Below are 25,055 nucleotides of genomic sequence, written 5' to 3'. Positions count from 1 at the left end.
ACTAGGGAGCACATGCCAGAATTTCAAGCAAAAACATCGAGCAAGTAGACAGTGGTACGTTCAGGATAGACCCGACAATAATAATGCTTTGTTAATTAATTATCTTGTAGCTTAGCAACTCGTTTGCGATGTTTTTTCATATCATGGAACAAAGAAACAATAATAATCTCTATATGGAATCTGTTTTAGTAACAATCACTCTAAACTGCTAAAACAAACCTTTGCCTTTCAGCGTCGGACCATCAACTATTCTAGTTTAAACTTTTTTCACATTTGGGCCAATTCTTTTTTTTTTTTTTTTTTTTTTGAATTTGCCTGATCCCCATAGATTTATTTATTTATTTATTTGGAGCTTGGGACAAATTTTGATTTATTTTTTCTTTCTTGAGTTAGGGAATGCAGCACCATATCATATGCGACAGCTCGGACTTGAGGAACACACGTGTCACTCTCTTATCTCCAGTAGATAAGAGGCCTTCCCTCTCCTACCGTCGCCAGATAATCCATCCCTCTCCGACCGTTGATCTCCCCAGCCCCCTCAATCCGTACCGTCCATTCCCATAAAAAATAATCCAAACCCTCTCCCCAAAACACACACTCTCTCTCACAAATCTCACCCACACAAACTCACACTACACTCATAGGACGGGAAATCTGACTGAAATGGCAGCAAGTCTCCAACAAACTCCGATCACCTTCCGGTGCCGTTCACCGCCGTCGACTCAAATCCCTACCGCACCCACCGCCAAGCTCTCCCTTACATCCACCTTCACCACCGGCCTCAAAATCCCCAAACTCACCATAAAACCCCGCCCCTCCTCCAACACCAACCGCAGCCACGGCGCCGCCGGGGCACGAATGGCAGACACTGCAGCCGGAAGCTACGCCACCGCCTTAGCCGAGGTTGCCCAGTCCAACGGGACCCTAGAGCAAACCGCAGCCGACTTGGAGAAGATTGAGCAACTCTTCTCCGACCCGGAGGTCTCTGACTTCTTCGCAAACCCAACCGTCGACGAAGAGAAGAAGCGTAATGTCATCGACGAGATAGTGAAGTCATCGGAACTACAGCCCCACGTGGCGAACTTCCTCAACATCCTCGTGGACATGAAGAGAACGGACATCGTGAACGACATCGTAAAGGAGTTTGAGCTGGTGTATAATTCTCTGACGGATACTGAGATGGCGGTGGTGACGTCAGTGGTGCAATTGGACTCCCAGCATTTGGCCCAAATTGCGAAGGGGGTCCAGAGATTGACTGGGTCCAAGAATGTGAGGATTAAGACTGTAATCGACCCGTCTCTTGTGGCTGGGTTTACGATTAGGTATGGGCTCTCCGGGTCAAAATTGATCGATATGAGTGTGAAGAAGCAACTTGAGGATATTGCTGCTCAGCTTGATCTGGGGGATATTCAATTAGCTGTGTAACTTTTTTTTTTCTTTTCCTTAAAAAAAAGAAAGAAGAATTAGTTGTTTTTAGTTTTGGCTTCACGGATGATTTTTTTGTACTAGTAATATTATTATTATTGTTTTTGGTAAAGACAAGCCATGTAAAGATATAGTCTGAATTTTCTTTGGTAGCATTTGGGTGCGTAAAAGGTGAAATTGTGGTTGAATGGTATATGGGCTTTTAATGGAGGGGTTATCTACGCTAATTTTCTCTAACCTTGAACTCATAGTTTGTAATTAAAGGACCATACAGACATAATCATTGTTGGATCATTTTCAGCAATTGTTCTTTTATCAGTTGAAATTACAAAATTTTAATGACCAGAACTCAAGTTTCTTTGGTTAAAAACACAGGGCACCAATCGGTACACATCCCCAACTTAAGGACGAAATACGCAGGTCCCTCTTGCCAAGGATGGCAGTCATGTTCCAAACAATTATTTCTTATTCTTTTGTTGCTTTTTGTTTAGAAAGTTGAATGGCCGGATTGTGACGGTCCCACCTCCCCCTAAGGCGAATCAGAGGGTTCGGCGGGTCGCCTGCCCAACTCTTGCCAGGACTAACGGTTCGGTATAGAACAAGCTAATACATCTCGAAACTTACCAACACGGGTAAAAAATAAAAATAAAAATAAAATCGAAGTCGGCTATGAATAGTAACCGACCCGTCAGAATCCAACCAAATACCAAGCAAACATTCCCATCTTGAAACTTAGCATTTACAAGCCAAAGTGGCATACAAAAGTATTCAAAAGTGGATACATGTATGGTTTGCCAAATCAAAAGGAAAACAGTTCCCAAAAATACATTTAAGATTTTAATACATGAGTTATACAAAAGATATGTTCAACTAGCTCAATTTGGCAGCCATTTGTCAAATCCAGTCCAAAAGTATTTATTTTCCTGTAAGGAAAACAAAAGGAACAGAAAGGGGTGAGCTTGCGCTCAATGAGGTACCAAACATATAGCAGAAAATCATGGCATTTCACATTTAACAAATCAGATACACATGCCAGATGTAAAGTAAAGCAACTAATGATTCACATAGGAAGGATACAAGTGGCTCTCAGGAGCTAAATTTCCAGCGCAGTACTTGATCCAAACCGGTTGACTCTCCGTCAACGTATATAGAACCAACGCGTCCGTAGACCCACTTCGCACCGAATTCCGTCCATCAAACATCCCTTTACCGGGCCCGCTCACCTCAAATGAATAAAATGGTAATACTCGAGTATACCCGAAATCAAGGGTCTCAATACCCAAAATCTCCGAACAGACTACCGTGGTTCGTTATCTAATCGTCCAGACCCTTGCCGGCCCGACTCGAATAACTTAGCCACAGGACTGAGCTCATAGGTCATAGAAATCCGAACAGATGCAGACACAGATAACAGATTCAAATTTTGCATAGTAAATTGGCATATGAACAGACAAGAGAACGAGTGTGATAAAGTACACTCTCGTCTCAAACAAATAAACAGATTGCAGAGCAGAAATCAAGTTAAACAGCAATGGAAGGGAGTGGTACACTCACCGGCTCAATTTCAAAAGTTTTCATTTCAGATTGGCCTTAATCGCCAAGAAACCCTAAAATAATCAAAGTAAACTAATTGAAGGTTTCATATCCAAAATCGAGTAAACGGAATGCACAAGTGAGGCTCGACTACACGTCGTACGCCTTGCCAACTAAATACTAATGCAAGGGTAGAAAACATGATTTTCTTGGAAACGAAAAGATAACATGAAGACCTAGGCGCAAACAACCCAAAAGCCCTTTGCTCAAATCACAAGTAAATCCAACTAGCCTTCAAGTAAAATTTCGGCAGCATATCCCTTGTTTTTACCTATTTTCCAGCCATTATGGATTCATTATTTCCTCAAATCAGTCCCAATATCTCACACAAAATTCATCTCATTTCCCAAAAGCCGTTCACTAGGCTCAAAGTAGTACAAGTACAAAAGTTAGCTAGGAAATGACCGGAATAAGAGTAAGCCTTAAAACATGTAAACAAGTACAATGAGACTCGATAACGAATCATAAATCAATGCCAAATATGACCCCAATAGGGTTCCATAAATATATACAAACATTAGAGAAAACCAGAAAATTCGGAAATGCAATTAGCTTTGGCCTTGAAAAAACAGTTTTTGACCTCTTTTTGCGGTAATGGCACCAAATGCCCTAGAATTATCGGATGAAGGTATAAGACTCACAATTTCGAAGCTAAAAGACAGGGCTACAACATCACAGAAGGTCACTCAACCCAGTTTTGAGTGCAAACAGGTCAAAAATGCAAGATACCACATCAAAAACGTAAAACAGATTCACCAAAACGCATTCTAGCGGAAACATCATAACTCAGGCTTTACAAGTCCAAATCCAGAAATTCCAAAACCAACTGAAAGCTAAGAAACAGGGCTAAATTTCATCAGAAGACCTCAACAACAAATTCGGAAGCAATTCAGACCAAAACACCCAATTACAGTCGCAAATCTCAATTTAGGGTAAAACCAGAACAACAATAGTAATTTCGACTTATCTCATTCCACACTACTCCGATTGACCTGAAATTTTGTAGGCACCTCTAAAATGTCATTCCCTACAACTTTCATATTTTGAGTTAAGGCCAATTCGGCCTCTATCTATGACCTAAAATTTCGGACAGAATGAAGAACCAAGGAACCCTAATTTTCCAGATTTATTCCAAAACAGAAATTACTTGCAATCTTTCACTTTTTCCATCTTCTAGAATCATTATATACCATTTCCAATCATCATACATAACTACATAATAATAATCATATGAAAACAGAAAAATCCTAATTAAATAGAAAGTGTCATCAATCTCAACCAAAATCATGAAATAACACCAAAGATCATCACTTTAACTCACTTAGGTTACTAATTAAGCATTATTGGAAAGACAAAAGGAGTTCCTTCACTACTCACCTTGATAACCCAAGAAATGGAGCAACCTTGCACTTAAATCTTCCAAATTACTCCAATAAACACCTCACAACCACTCCCTTAAGTGTTTTTATGGAACAAAAACAAGATTAAACGGTTGGGTTAGTGGATTTGAGCAAGAATGAACCAAGAAGTTGAAGAGGTTTTTCTTTCCTTCTTCCTTAAGGTTGGCCGGCCACAAGCTTGGAAAATGAAGCTAATTTTGGTAAGTTTTTGGTTTAATTAGTCAAATGGTAAAACAAAAAAAAAATAGTCAAAAGGTAAACCCAATCTCCAAGTGACACTTGTCACTCCATTTAATGCACCTCTATCACTTTGTCCCCTCTCACATCAATCCAAATAGCAACCTCTACTTATCTCTTAACACCCGATTTATTAAATCCAATATCCAAAACTTAACCTAGTTGGCCGAATTTTTCCGAACTTTTCGCACTAGTGGGTCCCACGTCCGGTATACGCTCTTAATTTCTCAAAACCTATTCAATACTAGAAAAATCATCTAAAAACTATATTTACTCATAAAATTAGATTTTAAAATTTTCCAAATAAAGAAAATGCGGAAAAACGTGCAATTCAAAGAAAATAAATAAAACCTAGACATTAAGAAAATCACGGGTCCTCACACGGATGGCATGTATAATTGTGAGGATAGGCCAACAGCCAGCCATTTGATCTTTTGGTTGTTACCAAAACTCAAGTCTTGATTGGAGATGGAAGGTCAAGAATTCAAATTTTATTTGTTATCAGTCACTATTTATCGCTTGCCATTACTTCCTCCGATGGTGTTTTTTATTCGTTAGGTTTCTTCTAGAATAAAATAGAATAGGTTATACAGATGTTATCATTGGTCTTGTTTGGCAAGCAAGTTTTCGGTCAAGTTTCTCTGCTATAAGTTTTTTAACAATTTTAGCTACAATCATGTCAAAAAATTTTTCAAAATTTTTAAATTGTATATTTTAAAATATTCAAAATTTTTTTTTACAACTTCTACAATAAGTTATAGTAGACAAACATTGAAAAAAACTCATTTGATAAATGGAGCCATTGTTAGAAGAAAAAAAAGTATTCTTGTGAGCACAGTAGGTAGGTAGGTAGGGTCTGTTGGGGTTGCAGGCTTGCTTTTTCACTTGAACAGATAAAACCAATATGTAAGTCTAAAATTTCTTCTCATCCTTTGTCCACCAGTAACTTCATATATTCCCACCTATTAATGGAACTGCAAGGAGATATCCTAACCTACTGTAACGTCGTCAACTTGGTTTCTACCTCTAAAGCTGTAAACAAGAGAATAGCATAGAGACATCACCATCCATCGAGAATGGAAGAGGTGAGAGTAAATAGTAGAAACAAAGTTCATTTAATTTCATGCCTCAGACCTTCACGTTTATGGCAGGCATTCTTCAATTAAGTCTCTTTCCTTCCCTTCGCCACTTCTTTTGTCTATGACTGCAATTAAGTCTATGTCCGGATATAGTGCTTCATGTCTCAAAAGTCCATAATTTCCCTCGCTCGATCATTAATTTCTTCAGAAGCAACCTTTTTTTTGCTTACATGGCCGTACGTGCCAATAGTTCACATTGAATGCGGTTTTTTTGTCTCTGTTTCTGCTGAGGAGGAAATCTGAAGCTACGTATTCCACTATTGGTTTGCTACTTTGATTTATTTATTTCGAGTGAATCAGTCAAAGAAAGCATGTGAATCTTCAGAAGATGGCCATGTATCATGTGATGCACTGTAACAGATGTGCTTCCTACATTAAAAACCCTCCTCAAAAAATTTCATATATAAGGCAAGATTCCTATTCCCATATTACTGCAAATCTTCAGGTTTCTCTTCTGATCCGTTTAGCGTAATTTGACAAAAAAAAAAAAAAAAAGGGAAAGAAAGAAAATGAGGACTTGCCCCTCAGTTGGATTGCGCAGATTGGCACTTGTGACAGTTTGCTTCACGGTTCTTGCCATCAGTAAAGTCCTTTGACCTCAATATCTTTTAACTCATCAAATTTCTCTTTCATGAATAGATGTACAAGTATTGGTTACTTACAATATTGCCGCTTGATCATATATTTCATCAGTTGCATTCCATGGAAAGGGTGCTTACAGGAGCCATTCAAGTCACATTCTCCAAGAAGAGGTTCGTCCCATTTTCTCCCTCCCTCTCAAAACACACTCCTTGTATCTCGAATTTTCTTTTTTCACATACTTCTAATTGATACGATACTCTAGTCTCCACCCCTGGTGACCTTATATGCAACTAGTTAGTATTTGTCAATGTTCAGGTTCAGGATGGAGGAAAGGGTGAACTGGGGATGGAGCTATATCCTACAGGGTCCAGACTGCCAGACTGCTCCCATGCATGCGGACCCTGTTTTCCATGCAAGAGGGTTATGGTGAGCTTCAAATGCTCAAATTCGGAGTCTTGCCCAATTGTATACAGGTGCATGTGTAAAGGGAAATTCTACCATGTTCCCTCCAACTGAGCTAGAGAAAGGCATATACATATATAGGACTATTAGCTAGCTGGCCAAGATTTGAAGGGTTTTTTTTTTTTTTTTTTTCTTCTCTTTTTGTGGGTTGTTCTGCTTTTGCTCTATTCAGATGTTTACTAGGGAGTTGTAATTTCTTTTGGATGGTGCGGACATGATCAATTTGAAGCCAGTTGGACTTGGTTCTATATATATGTATATGTCTTGTGGAAATTGTGACCGGAAGAATTTTTGCTAGCTATTATTGTTCTCTCTTTTGACTTTGTTTATTTAATTTTAGATAACATTATTATTATTATTTTTCTAATGGCTTCTTGATTAATGAAATGACAACTCAGAGAATTCTTTCATGAGTTTGTTGAAATTGCGTGAAAGAATGGATGGGGTTTTAGAGAAATAAGAATGTGACTCTTTCCTTTCTCAGTCTGTTGCTAATTAAAAGTTGTCTGGAAAGCTTGGAACGAACCAGAGCCTGCAACTATCTTTGGAAACATAATAATGTTTGCAAGTACGTGAAGCTAAGGTAATTTATAGTGATATATGAAAGTTTACATAACTTGCACAAAGTGGATCCGTGGCGCAATGGTAGCGCGTCTGACTCCAGATCAGAAGGTTGCGTGTTCGATTCACGTCGGGTTCAAATCCCGCTTTTTGTTTTACTCCTTTTGGGCTGGTCTTTACTTTTCTTTTCTTTTTTCCAAAGGAAAAAAAAAAAAAAAATTAAAGAGAGCATTAGCCTTTTGGTCTGCTCTTAACATAAATGAAATTAAAGTTTAAAAGAATGAAAGCCTTTCTGTTTTTTCTACATGAGAAAATAAGTCAAAATTATAGAAACGTAAAATCTTGCGTTCTTCCTTTTTATTTATTTATTCTCTATTTTAGTTTTAAAATTTTCTGGTGTGCTATTACGGCAATTTATTAAAACCTCGTTGGCTGCTAATTTGCCACCAAATTGGATGGACTAATTCCTTAGATTATATGTGAAAAAACAAAATCAGTGAATTGTGCTTTGACAAAGTTGTTTTCCATATTATACCTACCGTGCTTTAGGGGAACCATTTTTTTTTTTTTTTTTTTTTTTTTTATAAAAAAAAGGGTAAAGGCTGCCGTGATTGCCAATAAATATTAGAAAAGATGGAAAAAAAAAAAAAACAAGTGGAAGGTGTCTATATCAATGAGAGAAGAGGCACTTGATGCTGCACTAAACAATAGCGCATGATGAATAACAATCCAATCACCACACTGATATAGTCGCATGTAAAAGAAGAAGAAGAAATTTAGATTAGTGAAGGAAGAAGAATTAACGTAAACCCGAAACAACTTAAAAGTTTTTGATAAATCAACTTTAGACTAGATTAAAAAGAAACAAAAAAAAAAAAGAAGAAAACTTTCGACTAGGGCCTTGTTTGGCAGTCAAGTTTGTTTGTTATAAGTTTTTTAAAAAACTTTAGCTACAATAACATCAAAAAACTTCTCAAAGTTTTTAAACTATACACTTCAAAATATTCAAAAAAAAAAAAACACATTTCAAAAATTTTTTAAAAAATTTCTACAGTAAGCTATAGTAAAGTTTTAGACAAACATCCAAAAAATTCACTTTTTCCAGTAAATCAACTTCCATAAATATTTATTTTCTCTTTCAATATATATTATGAAAATGTCGTTTGGATTGTAAGTTATTTGGGATTATTTGGAATATTTTTACTGTAGCACTTTTTGTGATGTGATGTATGTGAGATAAAAAGATAATTGGGAAGATAAAAAGGTATATTGGAAATTGTAATGATGATGTAAGCAAATAAAACTGGATAAATAATGCTCAATCCAAACAAACATATTATGATATCGTAAACAACCCAACCCTGATCAAAAGATTGTCTTTTTATCCATTCTTTTTGCCAAAATAAGGTAAATAAACATTTTACCAACATCTGAACAGGGTTTAAGTTTAGCAAAACGAAGCAAAAAATGCGGGAAACACATTTAAAATTCCATATGAGTGAATGCACCAAAAATTTATTCCTAAGTGCTATCAAAATAAATTCCCAAGACTTTTCATGCAGAAATCAACTAATTTGACAATAAAAAAAAATACAAGATCTAGTACAATTTAAATATTCACATTGACGAAAATAAAATTTTTCTTCTTTTCTAAATACAAGACATCTTCCACCTTTTTGTTTCTTCTTTTCTATTTTTTTTAATCTCAAGTACAACAATTTTATATCTTTCTAAATACAGACAATATAATTAATTATGTTAATAATTTTAATTATTTAAACCCTAAACCCTTATTAATGGATAAGACCCAAATCATTATTAATGGATAAGACCCAAATCATTGGCTGCCGCGTTGACTACCTTTGCCGTTTGAAAAAAAAAAAAAAAAAAAAAGGTTCCAATGCCATGTTTCACACTTTCACTAGCACGGTAGCTATAGCATGGAATTAAAACTTTGTCAGACCAACAATTCATCGACTTTTTCTTTTTTCAGCTGTAATATAAGAAATTAGCCAATTGGATGAGATAGAGAACCCCACAGCATCCTTAGTTCTATCCTCGACCAGTCTTCGGAGAAATTGAGGTTTTCTTGGGCCCTGCTGCTGCTGCTGCTGTATCAGACCAGGTGAAGCTCAGCTCCAGTGATATTCTCCTGTATTTTTTTTCTTTTTATCCTGATTTTTCTAATTTTGGAATAAAATTACTTGAATGCGTAAAATCTTTCATTTCGGTTTAGATTTGGTGGCATTTTAGTCTGGAAATCGTGTGGCTGTGATCCATATTAATACTGTGGTTAATGGATGCGGGTTCTTGTTTCTCTCGTCTAGGATCCAGAGTTCAATTCTCAGCCACCCTGATTCTCTAAATTCACTCTTCGTCCTCCCATTCTATTCTCAAAAAGGCGAAAAGTGAAAATAGTGTGGAGTTTTTACTACTGATTTGAGTTTCCATTAGGATAGGCAATTCTTGACTGAATCTTGGGAGATACCTTTTCCTTATCATGGCGAGTCTGTTTATTCTTTATTTTATTTTTTGGAGTCTTGACTGGGACTATATCTAGATATGGTAGTTGCCCGTCTGCACGCTTTAAGCTAGATGGTTTATCTTAACCAACCCCTGTGGATAGTTCGTCGGTTTGTGCCACTGAAAAGGGCAAGCATGGAATCGTGTATCATTGTGCATGACTAGCTGTTGATACTAATGGCTCTTTATCCTGTTGAAGCTGCACAATAACTCCCAAGATGCATAGCTCTTGATTCTTTTACCACAAGGAAGCCATGTAGCAGATGCAATTCTCTCAAGCAAATAACATTAAGAATATGGCTATTTCAACTTGGGTCGTGTCATTCTTTGTTTGTTGACATGTTTAGAGAGTTGATTGTATTTCTGAATCTGATGCATCGGACTTATTTTGGATTGTAAATGCTGGGAACTGTGCATAGAGGTTTTGATAAGTATCTTCTATGGATGCAACACATTCGGAAGTATTACAAGAAACTCCTTCAGTGGAAATCAAGTCCTTCTTTGATTCAGCTCCTCCTTTGAAGGATGCTGATGAAATCAGCAGAAAGTTGAAAGAATTTGTTGAAAGGAATTCTTCAACACCAGGCAAGCATTAGCATTCCAATCGACAATATGCATGCATGGTGTTATTAGGCTACTTTCTCTCTTTGTAGTTAACATGTCTTTGGTCTATTATTTTGATGATAATTTCCAGAGAATGGAAGAGTTACAAGGGTGGTGTGTGTGACATCTGGTGGTACTACAGTTCCTTTGGAGCAACGATGTGTTCGTTACATTGACAACTTTAGCTCTGGACATAGAGGAGCTGCATCCACAGAGTAAATCGCCTGGTTTAATTTACTTGCTTGATTTACACCCAATACAGTGGATATATTGCTGATAAATTGAATGGTGATTATGCAGATACTTTTTGAAGGCTGGTTATTCTGTCATCTTTCTGTATCGTAGGTGTGCTTCAATACCTCCTGTTTTTGTTTTTTGTGTAATTAATCCTGGTTTCTCCTTCACAACAATGTCTATGCTTCTTTTTTGTTTGAAAGTAATGATGATAACTGGATTCTATATGTAGAGGAAGCTGTCAGCCATACTGTTCATCTCTTCCTGATGATCCATTACTTGAATGTTTTGATATTACGGATGATTCTAAAATTCAAGGTTTGTGGTTTCTATGTTTAATTTAAGAGAAATCTACGTAGTTCAGTGCATTTAGTTGAATAAGCATGGTAGGCATAACATCTGGGGATGCTTTAAGATACTTTTCAGTGAATGACCTGCACTACTTACAGTGTGTTAATCATGCATAACTATTCTGATGTAGACTTTTTCTTTTGTACCAGCTACTCTTGTGCTACAGTCATATAATGTCACTAGAGGAGCATCTCATAGATGTAAAAGCATTTAGTCTGTTGCATTGCATGTTATTCACATACTTAAGAAGGAAATGAATCTTACTTTGTCCTTATACATACGAATTTATCTTCTGGGTTTTTTTTTTATTTTTATTTTAAAATGTCTTGGCTGTCTAAGATGTTTGTTGAGTGTATGCCACTGTTTTGCAGTTTCTTTTGTCTTGCAGATCTATTTCCATATTGAATATATGAAACAATTTTTTGGGTTTGTCTAACTTTGGATTTTGATGGATTAATATGCATCTATATGCCAGTGCACCCATCACATGCTGAAGTGGTGAAGAGAGCCATCAGTGAACATCGTGCGGTATGTATAAATGCTATTTCTGACTTATATCATTCATCTATATTCTCTATAATTTAGAGATGCCAATTGAATATGCAGGCAGTAGTGGGAGGCAACTTGTTGAAACTACCTTTCACAACAATTTTTGAGTATCTTCAGGTTAGTATGTAACATCTGGTTTCACATGTAATTAGTAATCCATGAGTATCTTCAGACTTCAGCTGCGAGTTATTCCATGGGATTCCTATAGCTCACATGATGACCAGGGAGGTTACATGTTTTGTCTGGTAAAGCTTATCATTCATCATGTCTTTGGCAGATCTTACAATTGATTGCAGATTCAGTCAGCAAACTTGGACGAAGTGCTATGTTTTATTTTGCTGCTGCAGTGTCTGACTTCTATGTCCCTTGGGAATTACTGGTATTTCCCTCACCATCCCTTGGGTGTGTCTATGCGCATTCACCATTCATCCCCCAATATTTGCAGTTGTCTTCATCCTGATGTCTCAATTGCTTTTGCATGTCCAATAGTATGTAATCTACTGCTAGGTTTAGTGATACAAAATGGTAATCCATGTTAATATTATTATTTTGCCTGTTAAACCTGTCCATAATGTCAATGAGATATTGAAATCCATGCTCTGTTTAATCAAATTCTTGAGTAATAAAAATGCTCAAATATGGGTAATCTAGGCAACAGCATAAGATTTGAGAAAGACAAGTTAGATTTTTCTGAGAACTAATTATATAGGTGATCTTGTTAGATTTAGATGTTTCTTTTATGGTTTATGGGAGTCTATTAGTCTGTTATATCATGCCTGTAAAAAGCATCCTGATTTAGAACATTTTTTAAGTTTTTCCAATGTTCCTTTGTAAATTTTTTGCTTCGCTTGCTCCATTGCTAATACTTCTTCTGTTATCCTTCACTCTTCGCCTGCTACGATTGACTAACACAGTGGGGAGGGAATCAATATTGTTTGGAAAATATATTTCATGTTAATTTGAACCATTTTACCATCATATAAATATTTTATGTTAATTCTTAGTCCTCTCCTAAAACGTGAAGGAGTTTGTTTATCCGGTAAGTTGTTTTTTTCGGTTTCATTTTGCAGACAGAACATAAACTTCAGTCAGCATCTGGTCCTCTAGACATACGACTTGCTCAGGTCCCTAAAATGATTTCAGTGCTGAGGAAAGCTTGGGCACCAATGGCTTTTTGCATATCCTTCAAGGTTGATATTCGGTCCTAGCTTGTCTTTGCTTCTAGCTTATGTTCAACAACACCTATTAGATTATGAAATAAATTACAACATTTGGCACAAAAGTTTTAGGTAACAGGAAAAGGGAACTTGGGAGGAGTTACTGTTCTCTCACAAACGTTCAGCTCTATGAGATAATTTAAAATAATTCTGAACCTCAGTTAATTTGGAAGTGGGATGATCTCTAGAGTTATGCTTTTGTTTCCAGTTAGTATCTCATTTCTACATTATAGATGCACAGATATAAGAGTAAATGTAGTCATGATTCATCTAAAACATGCAATTGTCAAAGATGTTTCAGTACATGGATTTTCTTGTTTTGCTGATATACGAAACCAAATGATGGTGTTTTTTTTTTTTTGACAGCTGGAGACAGATTCAAATATCCTTTTAGCAAAGGCTGCCATGGCTCTCGAAAAGAACAAGGTACATATGGTGGTAGCTAATGAGCTTTCAACCCGTAAAGATGAAGTGATCGTAGTTGCAAAGAGTGGAAATATAGTAGTTCGCAGAGACAAGGCTCAGCCAGGGGCTGAGGTGGAGAGCCCCCTTGTTGAACTTCTGGTGGATAGACATTCAGCTTATATAAAGGAAGCTGGTGTATAGTCTCTGCGCCAACAACAGTTGGTGGCTTAATCCTCCTCGTACTTAGAGAAGCATTTATAAGAGGAGGAGAAGAAGAGAGGGGGGGGGGGGGGGGGGGCTTCATAGTATATTTGGGAGAACATTCATTTGTTGGATAAATCTAGAAAACAATAAAGACAATGGTCGTTGCCTAACTTCTTGCACTAACATTCTACAAGGTCTAATTTTTTTTGCATTCATCAATGATGAATATCAACCCAGCAAGTTGTCAAATGCTTTGACCAGGCATGGCCGGGTAGACAGCATTCGTTTTTTCCATGGAAGTGTATTTTGTCTTTGGCCAGGCATGGCTAGGTAATCCTCCTGAAAATGGAACGATTGCAAGGGATGCAGAGATTGAAACAATCTCAAGGGTGCTGTATTCACTAATCTTCTTTATATCAACCGAAAATCCGTATGTACAATGTCCTTTTCTTTATATACAATACAACAGATTTCTTTGCCTGAAAAGCCCTCTGATAACATTGTATGGTTTTAAGTACCAGAATTCAGACACAAGGATCAACCTTTACAAATCTTCATTCTCATCTTTTTCAAGCTCTAGGCCTTCAGCAGCCAAAAGCCTGCTGATGGCTTTTTTCTTCTCTTCTTCGGCTTTTTTTCGCATTAAATCTCTCTTCTTTAATACCAGTGTATGACGCCTCAGAGTATTATTGAAATTCTCCAAAGATGCCTTCTTCTCTTTAGCGAGTATTTTCCTTTCTTCTTCAGGATCAATCTGGAAATCCCATTCAAAGATACATCCTCAGATAACAATTACAGTCTAAACAAGCATTTAATGAAATTGAGACGAAATGGTAAACAGAAAAAGAAACAAACATAAAGAGAATGACAGTGCCAAGTCAGACAGATTATCCTTTACTCCTCACGTCTAAAAGACATAATGACTGAGCATGTTACCAACAAATTTCATGCAGCTGTCCTGAGCATACTTTAGTGAAGCAGTCATCCATATTTAGCGAGAAACAGAAAAATGGTCTCTCTCTCTCTCTCTCTAAAACCATCGTGTACGCATTCAAGAATTAAAATAGATATACCAGGGGCGATATATCACACCTTTGATCGGGCAAGACGCCGTGCACGGAGATTTAATTCACGGTGCTGCTGTTCAGCCCAGGCTGCAATTGCCATGTCACCCCGCTGATCAAATGCTTTTCGTTTTTTCATGATCCACTCCATCCATGCTTGAGATGCCTAATGCCAAAATGGATCAAGAACATATTCAGATCATGCTATGAAAGCTAGGGGTGAATTCTTATTTTATGATGGAAAAAAAAAAGAATTCTACAACGAGGGCGATTGTTGGAGTTGTTTCTACAGATGAGGGTCTTCGCATTCTGGGAATGCGAGCTCATTGAGCTCGCATTTCACGAATGCGAGCTCCAATGTGAGCTCGCATTCCACGAATGCGAGCTGTGTTTGGAAAAAAAAAAAAAGGCTTGAGACTTGGGGCTACTAACTATCTTGTGAAGCCATTACACACAAAGGAGCTCTCAGAATTGTGGATGCATATGAAGAACAGGTGCATTATTTGTGTTATATGTTATCATACTTAATTGGTATAGAAGCGTTCTTTTCAAGAATATAAGTTTGAAATCTTTCTTTTTTTTTTTGGGTTTTATTTCTTCTTTGCAAGAATCAAGATCCTAAAGGTGTCTAAAATATGCTGCAATATTTGCACTCTGACAGGAGTGAAGTTCTACAGGGATGCTGTTCAAAGATTAAGCAGATCAACATATAATCACAGGATGAAAAACATGCCGAAGTTACTTTTTCACAGCTCTATTACTTGTGAAATAATCGTCATCTTAATTATTGCAACAAATATAAAGATCTATCCACAATAACTTTAACTTATGTAGTAATGATTGTATTGATTACTTCAGCCTCCAGAATACAAAAACTTTCACTGCCATGCGGACTTTGATGTTTTAGTCCTGGTGATGTTTTGGCCTTAGGTTGAATACAACAATCATTTAGGCGTTTCGAGTCAATTTGTAATATAAAGCATTCTGTAAGCAACTTCTGGGCTCAGAAGAGCTCGCATTCCAGAAATGCGAGCTCTACTGAGAGAGCTCGCATTCGTGAAATGCGAAGACCCTCCGACGGATTCTCTCGCCAAAATCACCCCTTTTGTAGAATTTTTTTAAAATTCATCACAAAGTTAGAAATTTCTCTGAAAGCTAGAGGGTGGAGAATTATATATCCCATTTGAAGAATTAAAGCCAAAATGAATACAAGTTATTTGTCCATAAACCAGTACTATTCTCTACATTTTAAACTCCTTTTCAAACCAACTGGTTTTCCCAAATGTGTAGAAAAGCCAAAAGTACCATAAAGAAAACTGAGAGACAATTCCTGTTCAAATAGTTCTATTTTTCTGTGCAAGTGAATCTTTGATTTTCCAATCTCTGTTCAACTTATACCAGTTCATATTTTGCATTTTTGTAAATCTATTAAAATTTATTTTTTCCTGGGAAAGGAGGACTTAGCAACAAGACGATTGTTGACATGCTCCAAACTAGCTAAGTCAGCAAATGGATGTCTTAAGGGAGTACGTAAATCATTTTAGAAATTTGTATCAGATGGCAGATAGAATTGCAAACCTTTTATACAAATATTTTGGCTTTCAAGTATCATTAACATCCAGAAAAAGCTATGTTTAGTTGATATATGCATCATTAGGGCTCTCAATGAAATGTGAATGATGCCACTTCCTAGAGTTCTATCTAGCTTCACAAGGTAAAGTAGAAAATATAACTATAAGATTGGATGTTTATTTATTTTAGGTCTGCCAAAGCCTTCAAGTGTGGTATGCCAAAGGACTAAAAGTGAAGAACGGCTGTATAACTGCACCCACTAGCTCTATGGTTTATGGAAAGCCTACCTATTTCCTCTGTGAGCCATAACATTATAAATTGGATAATTGTGTGTTTAATATTTCCTAACAACAGTATACCTAACCATTCAACCCTGAATTGATAATGAAATAAATTTCACCTTCATTGGATTAACACGATTATCATTGTCATACTGCCTTCGCTTCTCCTGATCTATAAGCAACTCGTATGCAGCCTGAATCTTGATAAATCGAGCTTCAGCTGTTTCCCCTTCCTCAAGAGTCCCTTTACCATCATAAACTGGCATGGATAACACGAAAGGGATTAGTTACATCATTAACAATTATGTCAAAGTTTGAAAGCTTTCGGGAAATTAATTTACTTGTTGCATTCAAAACTTCAGAAAGAAATTAAAGATGCAACATACCTTAAGTAAAAATATCTCTGTCTTTTTTTTAGTGAACAGTTAATAGACTAAGCTTTATACAGACTAAAGTACATTTCATGTCAATACATAACCATGATACATACAACTCTTGAGAAATATTCAATAGGGTTTTGTTCCCACATTCACCAAATTCTTTTTAAATCGCGTAAAGAGAACAGGAATTGAAATCATTCAAGATAAAACCTATGGACAAATAACCAAATACACATTGATTCACACTATATATACACAAAAAGTTAATAGAACAGGATGATTCTATATCCAGAATCTTCCAACAGCAGCTTTTACAATACATATGAGAGCACCCTATACTTCAATGACCCGAGAAACCAAGTATATGGACAAACATGAAACACTTCTTCAGTTATAAATTCAAAATACATGAATCATACCCAGCAACAGCAAGCCTTGAACATTTACATAGCATGCAGGTTATTGTACATACTTTAACATTGACAACTCACAAATCCAAACCCTATGCCATCTAAATAACAGTAGCATTAAGCATAGAATTACCACTAACGGAGAAAGGAACTAATAGCAGGTATGCATAGCAAGAAACACAAACAGGCCAACAGCCAGTTTTCTACTCAAGTGACATCAACACTAAGTTAAACCATAAATTAGAATATAAAAAAAGAACCAATGGAAGTGAAAACAAATTGAAATATATCTATGCAAGAGTAATGACTTATCAACTGAGATGACTATTAAAAAAAAATCAATGGTACTCATACACATCCTTAAATTCGAACATATTGAATGCAAATAATATAGTCATATATATATATATATACATATATATATACATATATATGAAGTAACAGAAAAATTAGATGAGGCACAACAACATTATACAGGTTAGGTACTAACCATCCGGATGATAGAACTTTGCTAAACGTCTGTATGCTACCTTTATTTGCTCCTCATCTGCATCTCTTTCCAACTCTGAGGTAACAGAATCCACTCATCACTTTCAGAATGCTACAAAGACTAAGAAAATGGAAGGGAAAGAAGAAGAACAGAGAGAGGAAAAAAGGGAAAAAAGAAAGAAGAAGAAGAAGAAAGAAACCATCTTCCTCTCTAATCAAACAAATGCCCATTTTCTAGGCATTTGGAAAAACAGAACAAAAGCAAGCTTGATTAGCTACTATATCATATAAGTAACAACTCATATATTACAAAAGATGTATGATTATCAAAATTTTGCGAAATCTCTATCCTAAGCCGTCTCTAGAACACTAAGAGAGTCATAAAGTAGTCCCCCCCTGTTCTAAGAATCCCTCCGAAATATATTTTCTCGATGTCCTAGTATAGAAATTACCCCACATTTCAACCAAAGAAAATAAAAACATTTCTTTGATTTACTTTACTGGATAACAATTCACCTTCATTTCTTTTACCTAACAACCTAAATATAAACAACAATATATTTATCAAGGTTTTTACGACAATTATATATATATATATATATATATATGCAAAAAGGTAAAGCAATATGAATAAGGAAAAATTACCTAGGGTGTCATAGGGAGATTTAGAGTCTGTCCAATTTGAGGAAGCCTTAACCCCCATTCTTCTCTGCTGATTCAATCTCCATCTGGTGGCCCAAGGTTCCATTTTTATGGCAGAATCCAACCCTAACAACGGCGGAGGAGATAAAAATACGGAAACAGAAGATTTCGGTGATAATGATGGAGACCCCAAATTAAAAGGGCTCCCAATTGAAACCCTAACCCTAACCACTGATCGGCAACAAGAGAACACTGCGTACGGCCTACAAATTGCTCTCAAATTACTCATTTTTCCCGTTTCTCTAACAGAAAACTGATGCAGATCACTTGAATTGCTTCAAACAAGGCTCAATTGGCAAATTAGGGCTTCTGAACTCTGCTTTTTCCTTTTTTTTTTCTTCTTTTTTTATTTGATTAAATAGTTTCAGATGGTTGAAGGCGTGAAGGAAGTGAAGAGCTGAAGAATTATTGAAATCTTTGTGAATCTGTGCGGACTTTTTGTTTGTCTCTTTTCTATTTTTTTTGGTGGGAAAATATTTACGTTTTATTTTGTGGATAGTTTGGCTCCAAAATTAGTTGACAGTTGGGAAATATAGTCGTATTACAAGTATACCCACCATTCAATACCACCATTACCAAAATAGAAACAGTGAACTCTTTTTTTTTTTTCTTTCTTTTTCTTTAAAAAGGTTTTGAGACAATTTCCTGAAACGTAGAAGTTGAGTTGAAAACATCTCGATCTAGTAAAACTTCTTGGACTCAAAAAATTCAAAAAATGAAGAGAAGATTGTCTCCTGTAGTGGGGCAAATCTGCACGTGACACGTATCAGCTCGGCAGGTTGTACGCGCTAGGTCGGCGGTGGAGACTTCACAACTCACGGGTACCAGCTCGGCGTGCGGATGCCAGCTCGGCCTCACCTGTTGCTCCCTAAGATGGGCCTATGGGCCGCCGCCTCCGAACTTGTAGGAGCCGCCGCACGAAACCCTAAGAAGACTCCGAATCCTAAGGGACACTGACTCCAACAAGGAAACTACAACCCATTCTGCTCTATATATAGCTAGCGTAAGGACAATACAAGGTACGCAAGCACAAGTATTCTAGACTATTGCCCCGTGTACAAGCTCACTGACTTGATCGTCGGAGATATTTCGGGGACACCAGTCCCGCACTTGATCTTTCTTTGTAGATACGCTAGCTCGGCTTCCTCTCTCAGGTCGATCGCGCCTGCTCAGCTCGGCTCGCCACAGCCCAGCTCGGATCTGGTTTTTGGCAGTCGCATCATCTCCTATTAGACCTTTTCAACCTTTCTGATCTATTGGCCATAATAGTCATGCTAGAGAGCTGGGCTGTTAAAGTACCATAAAATGGCATTCAGCATCATCATCCCTGTTGATGTTCTTAATTGTTTGTTGATAACACAGAGTTAATGAAAACAAGAACGATCCATTTTGGTGGCTACAATTGAACAGATCTTTCCGCAGCAGAGTTGGTTCCATGTTGGTATCTTTCTTCTATGTATGCTGATCTTATAAATGTAGATGCATTCAATTGTTAGTTTCCCTGATAAAGGGTTCTGAAGAAAACTCTGCATTTTGCGTTTAGGATAGTCGAGACAGGAATTGAGCATTCTGAAGATCAAACTGAGGAACTATAGAAATATGATTGTATCATCTTAATACATGTATACACATTCTGAACATATAAGTACGACAAGGTGGCTATAATACAAATAGGTTTACATGGTAGTGTTGCTAAGCAAAATTCTGGTTACATATTCTGCTCGAATATGGTTCCTGTTGTAGATGGCTAGGCTGCTGCATCGTGAGGTCGAGCAGCCCAAAGTGAGCTAAGAGCACGGAGACGTTGGAAATACTCCCCAAAAGCAAGCAATCCCCTTGCTGCCTGGCGAGTTGTTAAGAGGCTAGACATTCGCTGCAGAGTTTGCTGCCGAAGGTGATCTGCCTGTTTAATGACAAGCAAGTCATAAGCAACAATGGTCGAAACTGCTGAGGAGTAAACTGGTATATTCTCTTAACCTATTTTCCACATAATGATATTATTTTCGTTGACAGCAGAATCCACTCCAGTGGATCAATTCTAGACTAGCAATCTGATGTTGAGTCTGTGGCATCAAAGAGAATCATTAAAAGAAAAGAAGTTCACCTAGCAGGAAAAACCTGTGATTTGTAGCTAAAACCACAAGCTAGCTTGATCAAGTGCAGACATTTACTTCTTTGGCCCTAGCTATTTTATACATGCTGGGCATACCTTTCACTAAGTGTGATTGTTGTTTATCAAAAAATATGCATTTATAGAGGACTTGGACTTCCAGTCGAGAAGTCAATAAATCTGGCAATGGACAAAGCTTTTAAGGATACAGCCAAATGACTAATTCAACCTACAATATATGGTGTCAGTTCAATGCAGTTTAGTAATTTTTTTTTTCATCTTTTCTAGTATATGCATTGCAAGGGATTTGCTCCTATCTCCAAATTCTGGACAAAAGTCTAGGAACAAGTATTCTGCTACGAGAAAAAATTAGTCCTCTTCTTGACCAAAAAGTTCCTCTAAGCATTTGTTGCTACAAGAAGAAGTGGTGCTTGAACAAGCGTATACTATTTTTTTTTTTTTTAGTAAAAAACCACATCTGTTCAAACTAAGAAACTTCTGTGACAGGCTATATACTGCCAAGGGACCTTGGACCTATTCTGATACATGAGATTGTGGAAGTGAAAAAATATGAGTTTATCCTGATCTCAGCCATGCCTAATAGATGTACATATCCAGTTTTGCATATTCCACACTTACACATCCACTTGTTTTAGTGAGACGTCAGGAGATGGTTAAAGGCCCAGAACTAATGCTTTGGATAAATAACCTAACTCCTTATTAAGGCATGCTCCCAAGTTCTCTCCCTTTCTTGGTTACCCAAACGAAATCGACAAAAGCAGTTTCTTCTGGATGTTCATTGCATGTCAGACATATGAAACAATGGTGGCAGGTCTTATTTTTGTTACTGAACTGATCTCCCACAAACTAGACCGAATTGGAAGATAAACAGACTGGGAATATTCATAGATTCTTTTGTGGTGTAAACTAAGATCATATTACCTGGTTAACAAAGGTCTCCAGTGCTTCCAAGTCCTCTATAGAAGAAGCCATCTGGGAACCATAATTCCCCACTACCATTGGATCAGCTGCAATGCTTTGAGCCAGATTCTGCTGTAGCTTGTCAATTCCTTGTGAGAGAGCATCCTCAGCTTGCTGACATGAGTGACGCAGATTACAAACATCAACAAGCTGTTGATCAGTCAAGGGTTCCAGTGCTGGCATTAAAATCTGTTACAAACACGAATTCTATCAAGCTGTTTCGCAAGGACTCATAACTTGGAAGTAATTTCATAAAATTAAAATCTTCCCTGTATGTGTGGAAGTAGAATGAGGCTTATGTGTTATGAACAATACGTTATCGCTTGTTAGATATATCCCTAAATTGGAGCTCCTCCAATTTAGAAGACATCTGATAAGATATTGACTTATGCTTCCTTATGTTGTCTGAAGTCTAAGAAATTATATACATAAGCTCTATGTGTGGTAGAAAGACCAACTAATCAGATGATGTTAAAAAGAGATGAAAAATTATGCAGATGGAATGAACCGTGAGTTACATTTACAAGCTCTGATGGACGAAACCCTCCAATCCACTGGAAAAAGCGCTCCACTGAAGTTCTCCAGACACCAGACACCAAGTAAAAGACATCAGCTTTGGCTGCATCTGCTTTCATCCGGAAGAGATCATGATAGTGGTTTAATAAATTGTCTACAACCATTACTAGCTCCAAGTCACTTATTGGAGACTGCAAAAGATTCCTGAGTTCTGAAGTTTTTTTCTGTTGCTCATCTACCCAATGACCATACTCCATCTCAAAAGCAGCAATTCCTAGAAAAATAAAGTAAGAATCTCCAAATCAACCCAAGTTGGATTGAATGCATCTGGACAGCAAGCTAAATACTGTGCTTTGGCAATCTCTCAGAAATCTCTATTAGCAAAAAGTAGGACTAACAGAACACAGACAAAATAAGAAATCCATTTCCTCAAGAAGTGACAAATCATGGGAAGTTTAAATCACGACTCATATGTTTATCTAGTCATAATTGGTATGCATAGAGAAATTAATATGCTTCATCACTTGCTAATACTAAACAACTGAAAAATGATCTCATGTCATGCCTAAAATGATGTCAAACTTCATAAAACTTTCTGCTGTCCAACTTTTCCTCGGGGAAAAAAATTGTAGAGTGTGAATGGTTAATTGATTTAGACTATTAGCTCACATGGCTACTAACTCAGATAAGTTGATCAGAGACTCTGCGAAAGATTCTCAATCACGATAATATCCTTTGCAATCTCAGTGGATTATCTGAGGGAACTCTGTTATCTTCTCTTTCCCTGTTGATTTTCTATACCTGAGAGCTTTATGCAGAATCAACAACCAACAAAAAGCAATGCTAAGCCACAAGCAAGTGAATGAGCCGCTCCATAGATTCTCATGTTACTGGTTGCCTTGATTATCATTTTGTAAGTACATAAAAATCATATTCTGAGTAAAAATTCCAAGATTATGGCTTGCATATGGATTGAAGTAGATAACCAAATGAAGTTTATGAAATTAGAAGAGTGATATGCCTGAGTGATAGGACCAATGACACAAAATTAAATTCATGTACCTGGATTTATACTTCCAGTAAATCCCACATTAGCAACTGCACCTCCAATACAGGCACCCTATATGTCATCCCTTGAAATGTTAGGGAATAGGGAGTAAGTAGAATGACTACTGGTCATTTGTTAAAATGATCATAATATATATACCTGCTGTCTAGCTCTGTCAATTTCCAATTCCAATTGGGCCAATTTCAAACGGCTGGTTTCCAGTTGCCGAACATAAGCCTGTGAAAAGAGTTCAACCATGTTTCAAATGAAGTTCTCCAAATATTGCTCGAGTAGATATCGTATGAGCATGCAGTTGCATACCTTTTTCCTTAAACGGCTTTTACGGGCAGCTTCACGATTCTGTGCGAGACGTCTTAGTACCTGTCAGCAGATATTGATCCTTATTTAGTGACTTCATGATTTGCTTTCTACCATTCCAAGTTGTTTAGCTATACTGCTGCATTGTCATGATTATTCATAAACTAATGTGGATTAAACCAATACATATTGCAGTTTATTGGTCTGCATAGACATCCCTGAATAATGGCACTAGAAAGAAAGGGGGGGAGGTAATCTTTGAAATCACCTTATCGGAAATACTTCTTGTTGCTTGACTCTCTATGGGAGGTATCAATGGTTCCTTGGATGTACATTCAGACTACGGAATTCCAATAGAAGTCAGCCATATAGTAATAGTCTAAATTTGGCAATTTCATTAAGAAGTAATAAGGCTTCACCTTGCTACTTAGACTTGGATCCGCTTTTGTGAATATGGAGACACCTGTGTCTGGTGTCATGTGAGCCCTGAATGTGTCTTCCCACATGCTCATCTGCTGCACGGCATCATATATACCCATCCTTCTCGAGGGAGCAAATTGAGTTGAAGAAGCCATATTCATCATCTAATTAACTACAGAATCCTTTAAGTTACATCAGATAAATTTGGATTAGCTGCAGGAAAAAGTACTTCATCTTACCATACCTAAAGGAATTTCAGATACACGTCGATTAACATATTGCAACACCAGGAATATTTAAGTTCTATCAAGTACACACATTGGAAAATAGTACTTTTTGCTATTCAATTGGCCTAATAACAAATACTAAAGGAGAAGCAATATGTGTGCAGCAAGAACAGAGAAGGTAAAGTAATTCTCATGAGTAAATAGTTCGTTCAAGTCATGTCCAAGTGCTCGAGGAACTGTCAAGTTACTATTTATGAGGGTGCCATGTTCCAAATAAGAAACTCACAATCATCAATTCATTCAGAAAAGGCTTTAAATGCGCTTGATCCACCCTCAATCTGTCACAACAATTCTAATTCCTATGCTCAAATCTCTATGTACCAGCAATTTTAGTCAAGTTTCGAGATAAGACACTAGAAACACAGACCTACAATAAAGACAATCTTAAAGTTAAAACAAAAATTAAATTTATAATTAGTCTATCCCAATAAGCTCAAGTTCTAATGTAGCATTAGAAAGTTTTAGTGATAAAAGCTGTTTCAGCTACGTTTCTGTGTTCAAAAGGTTTACACACACATGAAAAACACACCAGAAAATATGCACAACGCTTATGATACAGGAACTGAATCATACCAAAAGTGAAGGAGAAGTTGAAGCAGATGAAAAGAGCTAAAATAGTCGAAGCAAAAAGATACTGAATATGCCTGAAGAGACCGACTGTACCTTTTCATTACTTCACTGCTCTGAAAATTTTGTAGCGATGAAAGGTGACAATTTGCAAAGAGAGCGGCTACACCATCTGTTATGATGAACCCCCAGAACTGAATTGAAAGTTTGAACCCTTAAAGAATCTTGATAATGGGTACTTATAATGGGGTGCAGAAGATACAACACCATTTATGGCTGTGTTGCAATTATGAGCTGCAGCGTAAGGGGAAACTTAATTCAGTTTGACTCGCTAACATGGTTCAAAGTCGCTGGTCGGGCCGTTTCGCGTCGATCTCAATATATTAGTCGCGGTTTCGGAGAGATGCAAATTTTGAAATGTTTAA

The 25,055-nt window shown here is 37.0% G+C and overlaps 4 protein-coding genes, 1 long non-coding RNA gene and 1 other non-coding gene across 9 annotated transcripts; 4 read left to right on the top strand and 2 right to left on the bottom strand.

Annotated features, from left to right (window-relative positions):
• The first annotated feature begins 490 nt into the window (after positions 1-490).
• On the top strand, positions 491-1,476 carry LOC113710947 (ATP synthase delta chain, chloroplastic-like). The gene has a single exon (XM_027234033.2). The coding sequence runs from the start codon at positions 664-666 to the stop codon at positions 1,423-1,425; it is 762 nt and encodes a 253-aa protein (XP_027089834.1). The 5' UTR covers positions 491-663; the 3' UTR covers positions 1,426-1,476.
• Positions 1,477-6,261: 4,785 nt separating this feature from the next.
• Positions 6,262-7,205, top strand: LOC113712144 (uncharacterized). The gene is made up of 3 exons (XR_011821755.1): positions 6,262-6,376; positions 6,488-6,546; positions 6,692-7,205. It is a non-coding gene; the product is annotated as an uncharacterized lncRNA (long non-coding RNA).
• A 261-nt stretch (positions 7,206-7,466) lies between these two features.
• On the top strand, positions 7,467-7,538 carry TRNAW-CCA (transfer RNA tryptophan (anticodon CCA)). Its single transcript has one exon. It is a non-coding gene; the product is annotated as a tRNA-Trp (tRNA).
• Positions 7,539-9,333: 1,795 nt separating this feature from the next.
• LOC113711116 (phosphopantothenate--cysteine ligase 2-like) lies at positions 9,334-13,734 on the top strand. 2 transcript variants are annotated; one of them, XM_027234279.2, is made up of 10 exons: positions 9,334-9,524; positions 10,342-10,507; positions 10,617-10,740; positions 10,826-10,870; positions 10,992-11,077; positions 11,586-11,638; positions 11,717-11,776; positions 11,937-12,038; positions 12,730-12,849; positions 13,243-13,734. In XM_027234279.2, exons 2-10 carry the CDS (start codon positions 10,363-10,365, stop codon positions 13,480-13,482), a joined length of 975 nt encoding a protein of 324 aa, XP_027090080.1. In that variant the 5' UTR covers positions 9,334-9,524; positions 10,342-10,362; the 3' UTR covers positions 13,483-13,734. The 2 variants fall into 2 exon arrangements, with proteins under 2 accessions (XP_027090080.1, XP_071922746.1); XM_072066645.1 differs by lacking the exon at positions 9,334-9,524 and having other exon boundaries at positions 10,231-10,507; positions 13,243-13,655.
• A 148-nt stretch (positions 13,735-13,882) lies between these two features.
• LOC113711117 (uncharacterized) lies at positions 13,883-18,838 on the bottom strand. 2 transcript variants are annotated; one of them, XM_027234281.2, is made up of 6 exons: positions 18,327-18,465; positions 17,882-17,915; positions 17,683-17,757; positions 16,522-16,661; positions 14,578-14,715; positions 13,883-14,239 (listed from the first exon to the last, which is right to left on the bottom strand). In XM_027234281.2, exons 2-6 carry the CDS (start codon positions 17,910-17,912, stop codon positions 14,030-14,032), a joined length of 594 nt encoding a protein of 197 aa, XP_027090082.1. In that variant the 5' UTR covers positions 17,913-17,915; positions 18,327-18,465; the 3' UTR covers positions 13,883-14,029. The 2 variants fall into 2 exon arrangements, with proteins under 2 accessions (XP_027090082.1, XP_027090081.1); XM_027234280.2 differs by lacking the exon at positions 17,882-17,915 and having other exon boundaries at positions 18,327-18,838.
• Positions 18,839-19,943: 1,105 nt separating this feature from the next.
• LOC113711115 (transcription factor TGA7) lies at positions 19,944-24,913 on the bottom strand. 2 transcript variants are annotated; one of them, XM_027234278.2, is made up of 9 exons: positions 24,727-24,913; positions 23,776-23,948; positions 23,625-23,696; positions 23,360-23,419; positions 23,198-23,275; positions 23,053-23,110; positions 21,993-22,264; positions 21,436-21,663; positions 19,944-20,286 (listed from the first exon to the last, which is right to left on the bottom strand). In XM_027234278.2, the coding sequence occupies exons 2-9, from the start codon at positions 23,938-23,940 to the stop codon at positions 20,131-20,133; spliced, it is 1,089 nt and encodes a 362-aa protein (XP_027090079.1). In that variant the 5' UTR covers positions 23,941-23,948; positions 24,727-24,913; the 3' UTR covers positions 19,944-20,130. The 2 variants fall into 2 exon arrangements, with proteins under 2 accessions (XP_027090079.1, XP_027090078.1); XM_027234277.2 differs by having other exon boundaries at positions 23,776-23,958; positions 24,727-24,867.
• Between the last annotated feature and the right edge of the window lie 142 nt (positions 24,914-25,055).

The sequence above is a fragment of the Coffea arabica genome, chromosome 10e (assembly GCF_036785885.1).
Source record: "Coffea arabica cultivar ET-39 chromosome 10e, Coffea Arabica ET-39 HiFi, whole genome shotgun sequence".
Lineage (NCBI taxonomy): Eukaryota > Viridiplantae > Streptophyta > Magnoliopsida > Gentianales > Rubiaceae > Coffea > Coffea arabica.
Note: the sequence above shows the minus strand (reverse complement) of the source record. Positions and strands in the feature narration are given on the sequence as shown.